At 42.2% G+C, this 18,558-nt stretch overlaps 1 protein-coding gene across 1 annotated transcript in view; it reads right to left on the bottom strand.

The window, feature by feature from the left end:
* LOC136864247 (trafficking protein particle complex subunit 13) overlaps nucleotides 1-12,641 on the bottom strand; it is a 249,419-nt gene extending 236,778 nt beyond the window's left edge. Inside the window, exon 1 of the mRNA XM_067140988.2 lies at nucleotides 12,405-12,641. Coding sequence (XP_066997089.2) covers nucleotides 12,405-12,447 — 43 coding nt within the window. The 5' untranslated portion in view covers nucleotides 12,448-12,641. The remainder of the gene's footprint in view (nucleotides 1-12,404) is intronic.
* Nucleotides 12,642-18,558: the final 5,917 nt, after the last annotated feature.

Below are 18,558 nucleotides of genomic sequence, written 5' to 3'. Positions count from 1 at the left end.
AGAGACAGATAGAAGATAAGGAAGTGCTATTGATGGGAGATCTAAATGCACAAGTTGGAATGGAAAGACAAGGAAAGGAAGATGTTGTAGGGCCCTTTGGATATGGAAATGTAAATCCAGAAGGTGAGTTGTTGGTGGATTTTTGCATGAGGAATCAAATGATTGTTGGAAACACCTGGTTTAGGAAGAAGAACAGTCAGAAGATTACAAGGTATGGCTGGGGAGACAGATGGACAAAGACCATGATTGATTATATAATCATAAAGAACACCCGAAGAACCTTGTAGATGTAACAGCCATGCCTGAAGAAGCCCTTGGTGGAGATCATAGAGTTGTGATAGGAAAATTAAAAGTTGGAAAGATTGAAAAACCCCAATTAAGAAGAGAGAAAAGAATTAAAGTATGGAAGTTGAAGGAGAAAAGCATACAAGAAGAATTTCAAAGGGAAATAATACCCTTGGTACCCAGGACAGAGGTGGGGAATGTTGAAGAGGAATGGAAAAGATTTAAGGAAGCACTGGTTGGATGTGCAGAAAAGGTGTGTGGTAGAACATCAGGAAATGTGAAAGACAAAGAAACACACTGGTGGAATGATAGGGTAAAGATTAAAGTGAAGGAAAAGAAAATGGCATGGAAAGCATGGAAAACATCTAAGACTGAAGAAAGTAGAAGAAAATATGTGGAGGCAAAGAATTTGGCCAAGAAAGTAGTGGAGGAAGAAAAGAGGAAAAGCTGGGCCTTATTCACACAGACATTGAGAGATTATACGCAGGGCAGCAAGAAATTACTGTATGGTATCTTAAGAAACAAAAAGAGATCAAGTAAACACCAGATTTGTGAAGGATGAAGGTGGCATAATTTTAACAAAGCCAGAAGAAATAAGAAATAGATGGAGAGAGTATTTTCAGAAGCTGCTGAACATAAGAACGGATGACAGTCATTCAATGGACGACCAGGAAAGGCAATTAGTTGACGAAGAAATGGATAAAGAAATTACAATGAATGAAATTGAAATGGCAGTAAGAAAGATGAAAAATGGAAAAACTGCTGGAATAGATGAAATTTCAGTGGAGATGATAAAGGCAGCTGGAGCTGTAGGCCTGCAGTGGACATATCGGATTCTCAGGAATGTCTGGGAGAATAAGGAGGTCCCTGAGGATTGGCAAAAAGGAATAATCATCCCAATTTTCAAGAAAGGTGATAAAGTTTTGAAGAACTACAGGGGAATTACTCTAATATCCCATGTTGCTAAGATAATGGAAAGGACACTGGAAAGTAGAATAAGGTTGAGGGTTGAGAAGCAGATACAGGAAAATCAGTTTGGTTTCAGAAGTGGAAGGTCAACAATAGAGCCCATTTTCATTATGAGACAACTAATGGAAAAGCATTGGGAGTACGGGAATGATATGGTGATGACATTCATTGATATTGAAAAGGCATATGACAGTGTCCCTAGTACGAAAGTTTGGGACAGTCTGGTGCAAAAAGGAATTAGACAGGGATTAATAAAAATGATCATGGCATTGTATAAGGAATGTTGTAGTTGCGTGCAAACACAAGTTGGCAGGACAAGTTGGTTCAAAATAACTAGTGGGCTGAGACAGGGAAGTGTTCTATCACCAATCCTGTTTACAATAGTAATGGATGACATCATGAGAATGGCAAAAGCAGCATATGGAGGAAGAGAAATGAACATGGTTATTTGCAGATGATATTGTGATTTGGGGAGAAGACGACAGGAAGGTTCAAGAACAGTTGAATGTGGTGAATGGGAAGATTGAAGAATGTGGATTGAAAATAAGTGTAGAAAAGAGTAAAACTCTTGTTATGACTAGAGGGGAGAAAGAAGGGAAAGGTCAGATTAGACTTGCAGACAAGTCCCTGGAAGTAGTGGAAACGTTTAAATACCTGGGGAGTGAATTAATGGAGAATGCTTGACTGGATGCTGAGATTAGTAAAAGGATTCAAGCTGGAAGTTGTTTCTATCATAGTGTAAGAAATATGTTATGGGACAAAGATGTGCCAATGGAAGCAAAGGATACTATGTACAAGATGTATTACGTACCCATAACAACTTACGGAGCAGAAACTTGGACAATGACAAAGAAGGATGAGAGTCGAATACAGGCAGCCGAAATGAAATTCTTGAGGAGTATGATACAGAAGAGTAGAAGAGACAAAATAAGGAATGAGAAAATCCGGGAAGAAATTGGAGTGAAAAAAATGAATGATAGAATAGAGAAGAGCCGACTAAGATGGTTTGGGCACATAAAGCGAATGAGCGACGAAAGAATGCCAAAAAAGGTGATGGAAATGCAAATTCAAGGAAGGAGAGGCCGTGGACGACCACGATTGAGATGGAAGGATACCATCCAACGCAGCATTATAGGAAGAAACCTGGACTGGGACACAGTGTTGGAAGAGGAGTGGTGGAAAGACCAAAGAAAGTGGAGAGGAACCATATTTGCCCCTACCCGGCTACAGCTGGATAAAGGGAAATGATGATGATGATGATGATGATGAGACCCCAACTAGAGTATGGTTCCAGTGTATGGGACCCTCACCAGGATTACTTGATTCAGGAACTGGAAAAAATTCAAAGAAAAGCAGCTTGATTTGTTCTTGGTGATTTCCGACCAAAAAGTAGCGTTACAAAAATGTTGCAAAGTTTGGGCTGGGAAGACTTGGGAGAAAGGAGACGAGCTGCTCGACTAAGTGGTTCCGAGCTATCAGTGGAGAGATGGCGTAGGAGGACATCAGTAGATGAATTAAGTTTGAGTGGTGTCTTTAAAAGTAGGAAAGATCAAAATATGATGATAAAGTTGGAAATCAAGAGGATAAATTGAGGCAAATATTCGTTTATAGGAAGGGGAGTTAGTGATTGGAATAACTTACCAAGGGAGATGTTCAATAAATTTCCAATTTCATTGCAATCATTTAAGAAAAGGCTAGGAAAACAACAGATAGGGAATCTGCCACCTGGGTGACTGCCCTAAATGCAGATCAGTAGTGACTGATTGATACCTACGATACCAGCAGTGGCATATATTGAGGGCTACCAAGGCTATCAGTGAAGCCCAAACCTCAAATGCAAACGGTGGAAATCTAAAGCACATTATAATATGAGCATATGACACATTGTTCCATTTACAAACCTTGAAAGCAATGAGAAAAAACGCCACACGTATTTCTAAGAACAAGGCTTCAGAGACTGATATTGCAGCCCAGACTTTCGTTCATTCCCCTCGACTCACGGCACGCGACTTGCTGCTGTATACCTTGCAGGCATGGGGACCGGGGAAGATAGGTGTGCTAGGCTTGGGTCCGTCAGATCGCCACTGCTAACTATCAACCATGTGTTACTCATCGTATATACTTCCTCACCTCATCCTTCTGACTTAACAGAGTGCTGGTGTTTCACTCCCGTTTACTTCTACATCCTTGTAGGAAGACACTGTAAGGCTGCTGTTATAGGAGAAATATGGTCTCATTTTTATAGGTAGATCTGCTAAAATAGAATGCAATCTTTCAGGTTTAGTGCTTCCTTTTGTTGGTTGGAATCGAACCCATGATCGTGGTTTGGACACCACCACTGATCTCCTGAGGAACCCAATTAACCTGTGAACGATGGCTACGACTGCTGTAAAATTCAACATTTTATTTAATAATAATAATAATAATAATAATAATAATAATAATAATGGGCGAGTTGGCCGTGCGGTTGGGAGCGCGGAGCTGTGAGCTTGTATCCGGGAGATAGTGGGTTCGAACCCCACTGTCTGCAGCCCTGAAGGTGGTTTTCCGTGGTTTCCCATTTTCATACCAGGCAAATGTACCTGTAACTTAATTAAGGCCACGGCCGCTTCCTTCCGATTCCTATGCCATTCCTATCCCATTGTCGCCCTATGACCTATCTGTGTCGGTGCGACGTGAAACAAATAGCAAAAAAAAAAAAAAAAAAATAATAATAATAATAATAATAATAATAATAATAATAATAATAATAATAATAATAAGGCGTAGGGTTGTGGCGACCCCATCGCCCAGTGGGAAACCACTGCAATCAGCCACCCGAGTATTGGCGGGAAAACCATAACCTTTTGGGTTAGGAGGAAATGCCCGCTCACAGCCACGAACATCTCGAGGCACCTCTCGATCTCAACAATCGAGTTGTATTTTCGTGATCTTTCCCAAAAGATCACCACTAGTTGTATTTTCAACTTGTAACCCTAGCATAATGGAACATACGCTACCAATGCAGGCCCCAGACGCTGGTCCAGTTTCTCCCGATCATTGCATTCTGGGGGATCGGGAACATCATGCTTCAGAGAAGGATCGGAGCTTCTCAAAATCTCTTCGCCCCAAAAAGAGGAACTTCTTTGGTACTATAAACATCAACACCCTGCTGAAAACGGGAAAGCTTAAAGAACTGACTGACGCCGTGGACAAATTTGATATTCAAATCCTAGCGATCCAAGAAACCAGATTTCAAGATGAGAACCACTTTGACTCTGAAAACTTCAGGATATTTAAGGGTAAACCGGCCATAAATATCAAAGGGAATTTATCAATACTTGGGACGGCCTTTGCAGTAAGGAAAACCATCTTAGATTCAGTCATCGACTTTACATCACCAAGTGAAAGAATCTCAGTGCTTACAGTGAAATCAAGCAACAAAGCATATGCCTTGATAAATGCCCATGCCCCCACTAACATAGACAATAAGAAAAATCCTCAGAAAGTAGAAGACTTTTGGGAACTGCTTGAAGAAACTACTAGCAAGATCCCTAAACATCACATTAAAATCTTATTAGGGGACTTCAATGCACAGGTTGGCAGAGAGAAGAAATACAGATCAATCGTAGGACTTCATCCTGCACATCGGCGGACTAATAAGAATGGAGAACATCTAATAAGCTTTTGTACATCATTCATGCTGAGACTCATGTCCACGCACTTTATGAGACCTTTACAGAAAAAGAAAACTTGGAGATCACCTAACCTATTGCTAGGGGAATTCCAGATTGATCATGTTGCTATTTCCGTAAAGAATATGCTTGAGATTCAGAATGTACGGAAGGGAGTTGTCGATTCAGATCACTACCTTACGCAAATCAATGTTAGGTTCCAACCAAACAGATCCAGACCTAAAGGCAGCCGATTTCCAAGAGTGGATCTGGACTGCCTGAGGAAGAACGCTGGCGTTTTCGTACGTGACATACACGATCAAGATCCTAAAGTATGGCCAGATATTCGCAACACATTACAGTCATCAGCAATGAAATTCGGACAGCCACCCAGAAAACGTAAACACAGATGGTGGAACACAACCTGTGATGAAGCTATCAATGACAGAATCAAAGCATGGAATCAATGGAATGGACATAGAACAGTCGACAGATGGCAGAATTTCCTTAAGACTAAAAAACTGACCTCAAAAACAATCCGCCGCGAAAAACGTGCATACGAGAAAAACAGACTCGCAGAGATAGAACAGGATTTCCAGAAAAACAACACTCGGAGTTTCTACAAGACATTCCATGAGGACTTATCAGGGTACAAACCACAAACACTAAGTTTTCGTCGACCTAACGGATCACTAGAGACAAACAGTAAAGAGAACAGCAAGATACTGGCTGACTATTTCCAAAATCTACTGAACTGCGATCCACCAATTGAAAGACTACAGTTTGAAAAACCTCCACCAAACCCAGACTCACAGCCCCCAACAATTCAAGAAATAAGAGATAATCAAATCGCTGAAAAATAATAAAGCCCCTGGGAACGATAGCATAACTGCAGAAATGTTGAAAATACGAGGAGATGACCACATCAGAAGAATTCATACGCTCTTAACAGAAATATGGGAGACCATGATGATTCCGAAGGACTGGAAAAATGCCATTATCCATCAGTTACATAAGAAAGGCAATCGAGCGGACCCCAACAACTACAGAGGCATGTCCCTTTTACCAGTTATATACAAGGTTCTATCTAAAGCGCTATTAAACAGAGTAGAACAACAAACAGATCATTTGATTGGTGAATACCAAGCAGGCTTCAGATAAGGTAGATCGTGTTCTGAGCAAATTTGGAGTCTGAAGACGATATTAAGGATACGCCGCAGTGCCACCACATTTGTCACCTTTGTAGACTTTAAGAAGGCGTATGACTCTATTGACAGACAAACTGTTGTAGACATCCTAGGAGAGCTCAGTGTGGACAAGAAGACCACAGAATTAATCCGCCAGACTCTCACAGACACAACATCTCAAGTGAAGTTTCTAGGTGAACTATCAGAGCCTTTTGAAGTGCATACAGGAGTTCGACAAGGAGATTTTTTAACTTAGTGTTAGACAAAGTCATCAGAGAATGGGGAAAAGAAATCGAAGGTATAAACATTGGTACTCGGGGACAAAGAATTAACGTGAAGTGCCTAGCTTTTGCTGATGATCTAGCTATCTTTACCAAGACTAGTGAAGAAACCAGGTATGCCATAGAGAAGTTGCATGAGATAGCATCAAAGACAGACCTCCAAATATCATATGAGAAGACTCATATCATGGCTAATGGACACCAGAATATCCAAAGATCCCCACTACAGACAAATTATGGAATAATCACACAGATCCCTTCCTTCAAATACACTGACTGACAGAGCAAATGCAACACCAAGAAGGAGTGGTCAGAACTTTATGCCAATTGCAGGGTAGACTGACGTCACTGAGGTATGCTCATGATGTGAAATGCTCAGCTGTGCTGCGCACGTAGCGAACGATAAATGGGACACGGCGTTGGCGAATGGCCCACTTCGTACCGAGATTTCTCAGCCGACATTCATTGTAGAACATGTTGTCGTGTGCCACAGGACACGTGTATAACTAAGAATGCCAGGCCGCCGTCAACGGAGGCATTTCCAGCAGACAGACGACTTTACGAGGGGTATGGTGATCGGGCTGAGAAGGGCAGGTTGGTCGCTTCGCCAAATCGCAGCCGATACCCATAGGGATGTTTCCACGGTGCAGCGCCTGTGGCGAAGATGGTTGGCGCAGGGACATGTGGCACGTGCGAGGGGTCCAGGTGCAGCCTGAGTGACGTCAGCACGCGAGGATCGGCGCATCCGCCGCCAAGCGGTGGCAGCCCCGCACGCCACGTCAACCGCCATTCTTCAGCATGTGCAAGACACCCATCGACCAGAACAATTTCCCGTCGATTGGTTGAAGGAGGCCTGCACTCCCGGCGTCCGCTCAGAAGACTACCATTGACTCCACAGCATAGACGTGCATGCCTGGCATGGTGCCGGGCTAGAGCGACTTGGATGAAGGAATGGCGGAACGTCGTGTTCTCCGATGAGTCACGCTTCTGTTCTGTCAGTGATAGTCACCGCAGACGAGTGTGGCGTCGGCGTGGAGAAAGGTCAAATCCGGCAGTAACTCTGGAGCGCCCTACCGCTAGACAACACGGCATCATGGTTTGGGGCGCTATTGCGTATGATTCCACGTCACCTCTAGTGCGTATTCAAGGCACGTTAAATGCCCACCGCTACGTGCAGCATGTGCTGCGGCCGGTGGCACTCCTGTACCTTCAGGGGCTGCCCAATGCTCTGTTTCAGCAGGATAATGCCGGCCCACACACTGCTCGCATCTCCCAACAGGCTCTACGAGGTGTACAGATGCTTCCGTGGCCAGCGTACTCTCCGGATCTCTCACCAATCGAACACGTGTGGGATCTCATTGGACGCCGTTTGCAAACTCTGCCCCAGCCTCGTACGGACGACCAACTCTGGCAAATGGTTGACAGAGAATGGAGAACCATCCCTCAGGACACCATCCGCACTCTTATTGACTCTGTACCTCGACGTGTTTCTGCGTGCATCGCCGCTCGCGGTGGTCCTACATCCTACTGAGTCGATGCCGCGCGCATTGTGTAACCTGCATTTCGGTTTGAAATAAACATCAATTATTCGTCTGTGCCGTCTCTGTTTTTTCCCCAACTTTCATCCCTTTCGAACCACTCCTTCTTGGTGTTGCATTTGCTCTGTCAGTCAGTGTATCTAGGAGAAATCATTGTACCAACCAGATTGGACAGGAAAGCTAATTTAGAAAGAGCCACCAAACTCCTGAAAGCATACCGAATAACATGGAACCACTACAATAAAAGAGTGATGTCACGAAATGCAAAACTTTGGCATCACAAGACTGTTGTTCTTCCGGAAGCCTTGTATGCCTCAGAAACCACATCTCTAAGAGGCCACTCTAAAATTGATGAAACCGAGCTCGATAGCTGCAGTCGCTTAAGTGCGGCCAGTATCCAGTATTCGGGAGATAGTAGGTTCGAACCCCACTGTCGGCAGCCCTGAAAATGGTTTTCCGTGGTTTCCCATTTTCACACCAGGCAAATGCTGGGGCTGTACCTTAATTAAGGCCACGGCCGCTTCCTTTCCACTCCTAGGCTTTTCCTGTCCCATCGTCGCCATAAGACCTATCTGTGTCGGTGCGACGTAAAACAACTAGCAAAAAAAAAAAAAAATTGATGAAATTGAAAAACAAGAACGAAAAATTCTGAGGAAAATACATGGCCCCGTTCATGTAAATGGTATATGGATCAAAATGAAAACTGTAGATTTGTACAAAGCAATCGACAAGTTCACCGATACCGTACGCAGGAGACGATTGAAATTCTATGGCCACATCTGTAGAATGGACAACACTAGATATGCAAAAAGATTGCTTGGTATAATTAATTCAAAGAAGGTCAAAATAAGCTGGTTTGAGGAAATAAAGCAGGACTTAAAAGAAATGAACATCACAGAAGATGTCAACAGGGATCGTAAGGCTCAAGGCTTTTGGGAATCTGGTTGCAAAGCACACGTTCACGGAAAAGGCTAAAAGAACCACAGGGAAACAATGGACGGAAGAACGCAAGAAACAGCATAGCGAGTTCATGAAGAGATTTTGGGAGGAGAAGAAGAAAGGAAAACCATCATCAAGCTAACAAGTTCCAACGCGCTCTGTAAACGGGCATAACGAAGAAAGAATAATAATAATAATAATAATAATAATGGTGCACGACATCTGTATAGGCTTGGTGGTGACCTAATGAGGATAAAATGAATGGCGATGATGTCATAAACACCCAGTCCCCAAGCAAGGAGAATTAACAGTATGAGTGTGTTGATTCTGAAAATTGAACTGGGGCCAACGGAGCAAAGGCAAGCATTCTATCCATTTAGCCACAAAGCCGGACTTAAATTTGCTAAACCTTAGGCTACCACCTCCACTGATCAGATGTTCAGTATTGGCAGTGGCAGAGGCCTGGGCAGTAGTTTGTGAAGCAGCCTTGGCCACACAGCAGGCTTCTCCGTTGGCTATTGGCTGCAGCTCAAAACTTTTAAGGCTTGACATTCACTAAACCAACTATCGAAAAAGGGTAACCTAAGTCTAGTGGTAGCCCACATCTTGAACTCAGCATACGCCACTGGATACCAGGTCATTTTAATCATCATGATATGCCATGGTGTTGGTTAAATTTTTGCTAGTTGCTTTACATCGCACTGACACAGATAGGTCTTATGGCGACGATAGGACAAGGAAGGACTAGGAGTGGGAAGGAAGTGGCCGTGGCCTTAATTAAGGTACATTTGCCTGGTGTGAAAATGGGAAACTACGGAAAACTATTTTCAGGGCTGCCGATAGTGGGGTTCGAACCTACTATCTCCCGAATACTGGATACTGGCCGTGGTGTTGGTTAAAGAAAACTCAAAAATATCATACGATGTTAAGTATAACCCTATATAGTAAATTAGGTCAAGAATTGTCACCACCCTATATCTTCAGAAGGGGCAATGTCTTCCACTGCATTTGCATAAATATAATATATATCTAGTTATTTAAATGAGCTATGTATAACTGGATATCTTTAACCAATTTTTAAAATTGTAATTTCACTTGAATGGCCACTACGCATTGAACTGGATGAGAGTCCTCTGCCAGATGTTACCAAGAGCTGAAATGGCCTGACAGTGTGGATGGACAAGAGCATCACTGCAACACCGATGGACTTTTTAAAAAATAATATAATTAATTTGTAGTTACTTGCATATCTGTCAATTTACTTGTGTAGTTTTTACAGAGCATAAATTTATATTGATAGAGAAGGGTATCCTTTGGCAAGATATTTTGAGATGTATACAGTTTTATTATTGGAGTAAGCTTGTTTAGTTTATATGGAGAATATCTGTATATATTAACGTATCATGATAAAGGCTATTGTGCTTCTTGTTTAATGCAAAATAAATTATTCAATGATCCAAAAGGAATTAAAGCTAGTTTCTAGAACAGTGTGCAACTGGTCCTCTTATTGCAGAGAATTTTGTGAGGATTGGGTTATACATAATTCAACATGTACTGGAAAAAAATTTAATTTTTTTTACAACAACTTGCTTTACACTGCACCGACACAGATAGGTCTTATGGCGACAATGGGACAAGAAAGGGCTAGAAGTGGGAAGGAAGCGGCCATGGCCTTAATTAAGGTACAGACCCAGCATTTGTCTGGTGTGAAAATGGGGAAACCTCAGAAAAACATCATCAGGGCTGCCGACAGTAGGATTCGAACCCACTATTTCCCGAATACTGGATACTGGCAGCACTTAAGCGACTGCAGCTATCGAGCTTGGTCATACCGGAAAAATGAATAATGTAGTAGAAATAGATAAGGTGAAATTCAGGAAAAGGAAGTACAACCGGAGCCGTAAAGTACAAAGTCAATGGGTTTGGTGGCACTGTATGGGAAAACAAGAGAAAATTCTTTCCCGTGCCTGTGGAATCTCACAAGAGTGCAATGTTACTAAAAATTATGAAATACACATTGTGCAGGACTACTGACTGGTGGAAGGCTTACATTATTTCCAAGAGAAGGGATTGTGACATTTGAACATGAACCACTCAACTAAATTTCTGGACACCTTTGATAGTGGACATGTGCATGAACAGAATCAAGAACATTTCACAAGTGAAAATCTAGCAGTGCACACAAGCACAATGGAGAGCAAGTAGTGGAACATTCGGGAATCTCTACCCACATCAGGCCGGAAGAAAAACCATTTTACTGCCCACCTGGCATAACATTCGTTCTTCCCCCCACGTGAAGAACAGATCCACAAATTCCTATTAGCAGTGAGCACATTGTAGCTATTCCCTTGTCATAGTGGGTAAGTTAGTAAAACTTCACAAGCTAGTTTGCAAACGAGAGGTTAAGAATCCACCGTGGTGCGATTCACAAAATGCCACAGCATGCTACACACGGCTGCCAAGTTAGGAATTGACATCTGGCTAGTGGCAAGAACATGACAGAATATGAGATACACCCAGATAGTGACAAGGCCATTGGGCTGGATTGGTTAGGTCTGACTGGTAACAAGGTTACCGGGATGGATTGGTTAGGTCCGGCTAGTGACATGACCTTGGGGCTGGATACAAACAAAGGGGGGTTTGGGGACGTTAGTCCCCAGGTTGAGCCGCTTCCCTCCAGAACCCCCTATGATAGTATTGGTTAGTGACAAGATCAATGGATAGTTATGTCACAGATACTGCAACTACTTCCAGCACACACCATGTTACGTCACTTTCAAACTCCGCTTTTTCATTAGTGGGGCACACATTATGAGAGTTCTACCATGGAAATGGGTGCATTTCAGAGACTGACACAGTGTCAGTTTTAATTTATATATAAATACTTAGAGAGGTGGGTTGGTGGGACCCTCACAAGCATAAAGGAAGGACCTTTCCTGTCGTCTACTTTAGGTATCGTTTCACATCATTTTTGAATGATTTTCATGTTCCCTAAAATACAAATGAGCTAGAAAAGTTTAACTGGTAAGTCGTGGCTCTAACCTGGAAGTGTATGAGTCTGTTTCTCAAGTAAGCAAGTGCATATTGCTTTCGTCCATGACAAGCCTGAAAGTTGACAATAAAAGGTAAAAATTGCCATAATCCTTTTATGTAATGAGTTCAAAAGGAATAGTCATAGTTACAGGTAAAATGAAATTGTTCCTTATCTTTATTTGATGGCTTACTCAAGGAATGTATACAGAAAGGGTGTGGGTGAATTGTTTAAGTGAAATAAAGGTAATCCGTGGCAGAATGTCACAAAATGGGTAGAGTAACGCAAAGTTGCATGGACATTTCGGCAATGTTTGTAACATATAAATTTGACATCTAGTGATTACTCTAATAGTAAGCATGGTATAATACACACTGACCCTTCATAAACAGCAGACAAATAAATTCGAACACAGAATGCGTTCAGAACAGCAATTATTTCTTCCGGCATATAACCTAAAATAAAAAATTATAATACTTAATTGATATAGCCCAGCCGCTCCGTAACGGAAGTTTACTTACCCTTTAAAGCTAGCATAGGCCCATTCTTATCTTTTCCTTCCATCGTCGCTGAATGTCAAGACCTGCTGGACCACACATTCACCTGTGTTCTTCTTGATGGTTATGGGCTCCTATGGCTCCTATATTTTGCCCAACATTCATCTGTCAAGTGATAAACAACAACACGAGCGGCGAAACCAAAGATCATGAAAGAATAACTGCTACTTCTACTGCTGTCAAATATACTGTTCAAATACGTGGCACTTTGCCAAGTATCGCAAGACATTGAATGCCAGCGCACGATGCGGGACGGCCTTGAAACTCAGTGTAATATAGCACTATGCCAATACATTATGAATTATTATGCGGAAGTGTCAGGATCCAAGTCGTCTTTAATTAAAAGTGATTACAGGAGTTCTCCATTTCACATCGGATGATAAAATTGTATTCTGCGACGTTTGCAGCAAAGAGGAGAGAGAAACCTGTTATATAGAATAGAATAGAACAGAATAGAAAATAGGTTTTATTCAGTCATTAAGTATGTTACATACAATAGACATTGTCAGAAAATAAAATCATAATATACAGTACATACACCAAATAATAATAAATTGTAATTTCAATATATCTCAAATTCATGAATTTCATTGTATTCCTGCACAGAGTAACAGGGATGCACGAGAAACGACTTCTTAAGCATATTTTTGAATATATCAGATGGTAGTTCTTTTAGATCTGAAGGCAGTTTATTAAACGTCTTCAGCTGAGCAATGAAAGGGCTTGAAGCCGTCTTTTGTATCCTATGACGAGGTACATCGACTTAGCTGACCTGGTATTATATTTATGAACATCACTTCTGAGCTTGATTTTTTCTTTTTCTGCATATACCAGTACTTTAAGAAGTGCATTGTAAATATATGTGTCCACAACAGTCAGAACAGACAGCTTTTGTTACACCACGCATTGCCCTCTTCTGGAGAAGTACAATTTCAGAAATCCGGTTGAAGATTCCTCAAAGTAGAATTCCGTACTGGAGAATACTGTGAAAGAATGCAAAGTAGGCATATACAAGATTTTTACTTGGAACTTTATCTCTGATGGCTCTCAAGAGATACACCACTCTTGATAGTTTACTTGAAATAAAGTCTATCTGTGCATTCCATTTCAAGGTAGAATCTAAATGTATTCCTAATAATTTCACATGTTGATTATCATGATTTACTTAATTTTTATTTAAGTGAAATATGATTGACTGGGTCTTTTTCCATTTACCGTGAGTTTCTTCGCAAAGAAACATACATCTCCCATACTCAATGTTTGCTTACATAGCACATTGAGTTCTTCGACTGTTTTAGCCTCATTTAAAAAAGTACTATCGTCTGCCTATATAACTGAACTGGCATTAGAACCTATGTTATTAGGTGAGACATTTATGTGAACAAGAAATAGAAAAGGACCTAAAACCGAGCCTTTTAGTACTCCATGTTGATTATGAAGTTCAGTTGATCGAATTCCTCCCACTTTAACCATTTGCCTTCGATTGGTCAGGTAGGAAACTATAATCATAGCGTATCGAAGAGGAAGTGCGACATCTTCTCCGTTCGCTCGTTAGAGAGCTCAAGAGGTTGGTGGGACACCCGCTTGGTGGCAGCACAGGCGATTGCGATGTCTACAGAGACCCTTGGCCATTAGCCGGCGTTATATTTGCCTTCAGATGTTGTAATTTTTATTGCTCATTATGGTCGCTGTCAGAGATGTTTCGACAGTTTTCATTATTAGTGTATTCACGATTGAGTTGTGTGAGAAGTGTTATGTTTTAAATACCTCGGTCTTTGTCGCTATTGTGCTATAAGGCAACGTATATCAGTGCGGGAGGAAACGTATCACATCATGCCCTCGTGTTTTGTACCCGGCTGCAGATCTGGATATGACCGATCGTCTTCAAGTAGGCATTTCTTTAGGCCCCGTAAAGAGAGTGGTGTTTTACTGAAATGGGAGAAGGCTATCCATAGAAAAGACCGAAAATTAACTCATAACTGTTTCGTTTGTGACATTCATTTTTGCGATGACCTTCTAGTGAAAGTAGACTCGTTTACGGTGAATGGTGAAAGAGTAGAGATACTAAGACAGCGCTGGAAATTAAAACCAGAAGCATTTCCTCACATATTTCCTAATCTACCCAAGTATATTTCTAAGGCAGTTCAGATGCGCAACTCCCCCACAAATAGGCAATCCACACGACGAGATTTCTCAAATAAAAGCCCTGAACAGATCGTAAATATCAGTGATAGTGATCAACATGTATGCTCAGTAGTTGAAGATAGCTCTGACGTCGCAGGTGCTAGAAAAATAATTGCGCTATTAAGGAGGAGTTTGAAGAATCAGAAACGTAATTTCATTGGAACGCAAAATCGACTCAATGTCGCTAATGCTAAGATACATTTGCTTGAAAAAGACATTTCTGATATAAAATCAAAGAGAAATTTCACTGAGTCAAAACAATTCGGTTCTCTCAGCAAACAACAGAAAATTATAGTCGATACAATGTTAAAGAAATGTCAAGCGAAAAGTAAAAAAGGAATGAGATATAGTGATGAATTTCTTCTTGATGCACTTCTTTTAAAAATAAAGACTCCCAAGGGTTATCGGCACTGTTTAAATCATGACTTGCTGCCTTTGCCTTCTGAATTCCACTTGAGAAATTTGGTGAAGGGCCTAAAATGTTCGTACGGTATAAATGAACATGCTACCGCTGCCATAGCATATTTTTAAAATGGAAAGGAGGAACATGAACGCTTAGGCGAAGTTACGAGAAGAAATTCGCTTAAACTCGGAATCGTTGCAAGTGAATGGTTTTGTTGATTTGGGGAAATTTACTCAAGATAAAAGCCAGGGTCAGTTGGCAAATCATGCTCTAGTTTTTATGTTTGTTCCTTTTCTATATAACTGGATACAACCCATAGCGATATATGCTAGCCGGAACGCCAACCCTGGTGATATAATTGCAAACATTCTCATTCAAGTCATCGTACAATTAGAGCAAGTAGGTGTCCGAATCATTGGTATCACATCGGATGGTAGCCAGTCGAATAAAAAGTTGTGGAAATACTTAGGAATATCTGGTAACATAAAGAATCTGAAGTGTTATATTTCCAATCCAGCTGACTCCAACGGAAAATTATGGGCATTTTCAGACGCGCCACATATATTTAAATGTGTAAGAAATCATTTTCATGACAAAGGACAGGTTAATTATAATTGCAATAATGTTGATTATTCTTTCTACAGAAAAGTTTACGAATGTGACTCGTCTCCTGAATTTTCCGGATTGAAAGTTTGCTACAAACTGACCTCTGCCCACTTGGATCCTAATTCGTTTCAGCGAATGAATGTAAGACTGGCATTTCAACTATTCAGTAGATCAGTCGCTAATGGTACAGACAGTAAACAAACGGAAATTTTCACAAGCGATTTAAACTGTCTGACTGACGCATTAAATTCGTCTATTCCCGCTCAAGCACTGTATAAAGGATCACAGACACATGAAATATTAATTAAATGGCAGAATATTCTCAGAGATACTCAAAATTCATTCGCTTCACAAAGGACACTGGAGTCCTTAAGAGTTACCGTGGAAAGTACCTTAGAAGTGTCTGAATATTTGTGGGAACACAATTATAGCTATGTTTTGACAGGAAAATTTAATCAAGATCTCCTAGAACGTCATTTCGGTATCCTGCGAACACTAAGTTGTGATGATCATACGTCCACTATTGACTTTCTACATTGACACACGTTGCAGTCTATTTACCTACCGTCTAAACTTGCCTTATCGTCTGGCGGAAACTGTGAGTACAGAGCTGAATCCCCATTGACGTCCCTTGTTACTCAAATGCCTATTATTGCAAGAAAAATTGAAAGTAAAAATCGTGCAGTGAAGACACAAGCTGTAGATGAAATCACGGAAAAAATTGTGAACATCGAAAATGACATTCAAATACCAGACTGGGAAAACTGTTTACCTGAGTTAAGTGGGCGGAATTGTAACAAAGAGTACTTACTGTATCATTTAGCCGGATACATATTGAGGAATATTTCAAAAGTGATTCAGTGTGATTTATGTCGTCCTTTCCTTTTCGGCAAACCGACTGATAGTGTGCCTGCTTCCCTAACACTAATTAAAGATTACGGCTCAATGCAGAGCGCCACATATCTCACGTATGCGTCGGAAAGTGTTTATAATGTGTTGTTGCGAGTGGAAAATGTTGTTGCGGAAAAGCTATCGTGTATGGATAGTTCATGGGGTGATACTTTCTTCGAGTGCTTGGATAAATTAGATGTTATTAAAATGAAGTCATCGCAGTTGGGGTGCTGTGAAGATCATGTGCTGTGTTCGCTACCAAAACTAGTATTTCACTACTTGAAATGTCGATTCTTCTTCCGCACGAAGGAGGTAAGAAGGGAGCTGGTTACTTCGAAGGTAGCGAAATCATCCAGGAAATATTCCAAAGTGTCCAGCAGATGAAATCATTTTCAAACGTAAATTGCATGCTTGAGTTTCTTAGTAGATTTTGAAATAGTAGTCCTGATAATGCCTCTGTTATCCTCTCGCTCAGACATCACTGTGGATGGCAGTGCCATCTGTGCGGTGGTCCACGGTAACTCGTGAAGACGTCACACTTCCTCTTCGATACGCTATGCTATAATGTTCAGCTGTTCATCCTTAACACCATAGTAATTCATTCTTGAAATTAAAAGTGAATGGGGAACACAATCAAACACTTCATTGTGATCACACTTTCTTCTTTTCTAAAGCTGAAATAACATGTTGCAAGAGTAATTCTGTTGCTTCAACTGTTGATTTACCTTTTCGATAGCCAGAAAGCTATTAGGTTCAAGGTAATCTAGTAGTTCACACGGTCACACTACGAACAGTGCTTCGGTGACTACACTTTTGCACATCTCCACGCTCTTTTTTCAGCTGGGTGGCGCTCTTCTCTGCTCAGTCGGCCCAAGAACAATCAAACGGGCAGACGCCTAGTTGGCTGTCGCCTCCCCTCTCCACCATGTACTCTTGGCTCATCAAGGGCGTGGACACGTCTTATTTTCCGACTTCCATCCGTGATTAAATTCGCCGCAATGGAACGCATGTGGACGCAGTTCTTCGCCTCCAGGATGGCCTCTCCTGACAACCTTCTCCAGTTGTCGTCGCCTTCTTCCGCTTTCCAGGCCCACCGCTCGGCATCATTGAACATGGCATACGACTATATGATGCAGACTACGCTGCAGTCGCTACTCCGGAGCATCTCCTCCAGCAAATGCTTTCCATTCCTGACTTTCCCATCTCTCCTACCATACCTCCCATCGTTACCCACTCCACCCCCACCTTTACTACTACTACTACCACCACCAGCACCATCATCACTTCTGTCCATTCTGCTCCGTCTACTTCCACCTGCACTGTTTCGTCCTGTCACACCTCTTCTATCATGTCTGCCCCCGTTCTCTCCCACCCTGCTCACTCCCAGCCGCCCCCTGCTCACTTCACTGATGCCGCTGTCGCAGCTCCGCCACTCTCCCCCAACACTGCAGACTCCTCCGTACCAGCTCCAGAAAGACCTTCGTCATCGAGCTGTGTCATCCGTGGCCTGCCCCAGCACTCACCGAGCATGACATCCTGGCTGAACTGACCTCCGCCGGCGTTCCAGCCCTTCGAGCGCTCCGCATCTATAACTCCAGCGGCCCGACCTTCATGGTTCGTCTCCAAGTCTCCTCCACAGCCGACGTCGACCACCTCATCAACACCGGCGTCCGATTTCGCGGACGAACATATAGAGTGGAGCCTTCTCGCTCCCCACCCCGCCCCGCTCGTTCACCTCCTCTTACCACTTCTCATAGCCCACCGTCCACCCCGCCACCCACGCCGCCACCGCAAGCGGTCCCCTTACCAGCTCCACACCCTCACTTCTTCCTACCACCCCTCCCGACCCTGGACCTCCTCCGCCTTCTCGCCACCTCCCTTACCAACATTACCACCTCCCTTTCCTACCTTCTCTCTCAATACTACACCCCACCTTACACCCAATTTTTCCCCACACCATATATGTAATACGATTATGTAACTGTCTGTAAATAAATGTCATTCTCTGTAACGCGCGCCCGACATACATCAGTT

Source organism: Anabrus simplex, chromosome 2 (genome assembly GCF_040414725.1).
Source record: "Anabrus simplex isolate iqAnaSimp1 chromosome 2, ASM4041472v1, whole genome shotgun sequence".
Classification (NCBI taxonomy): Eukaryota; Metazoa; Arthropoda; class Insecta; order Orthoptera; family Tettigoniidae; genus Anabrus; species Anabrus simplex.
This window is presented reverse-complemented; position numbering and strand designations above follow the sequence as displayed.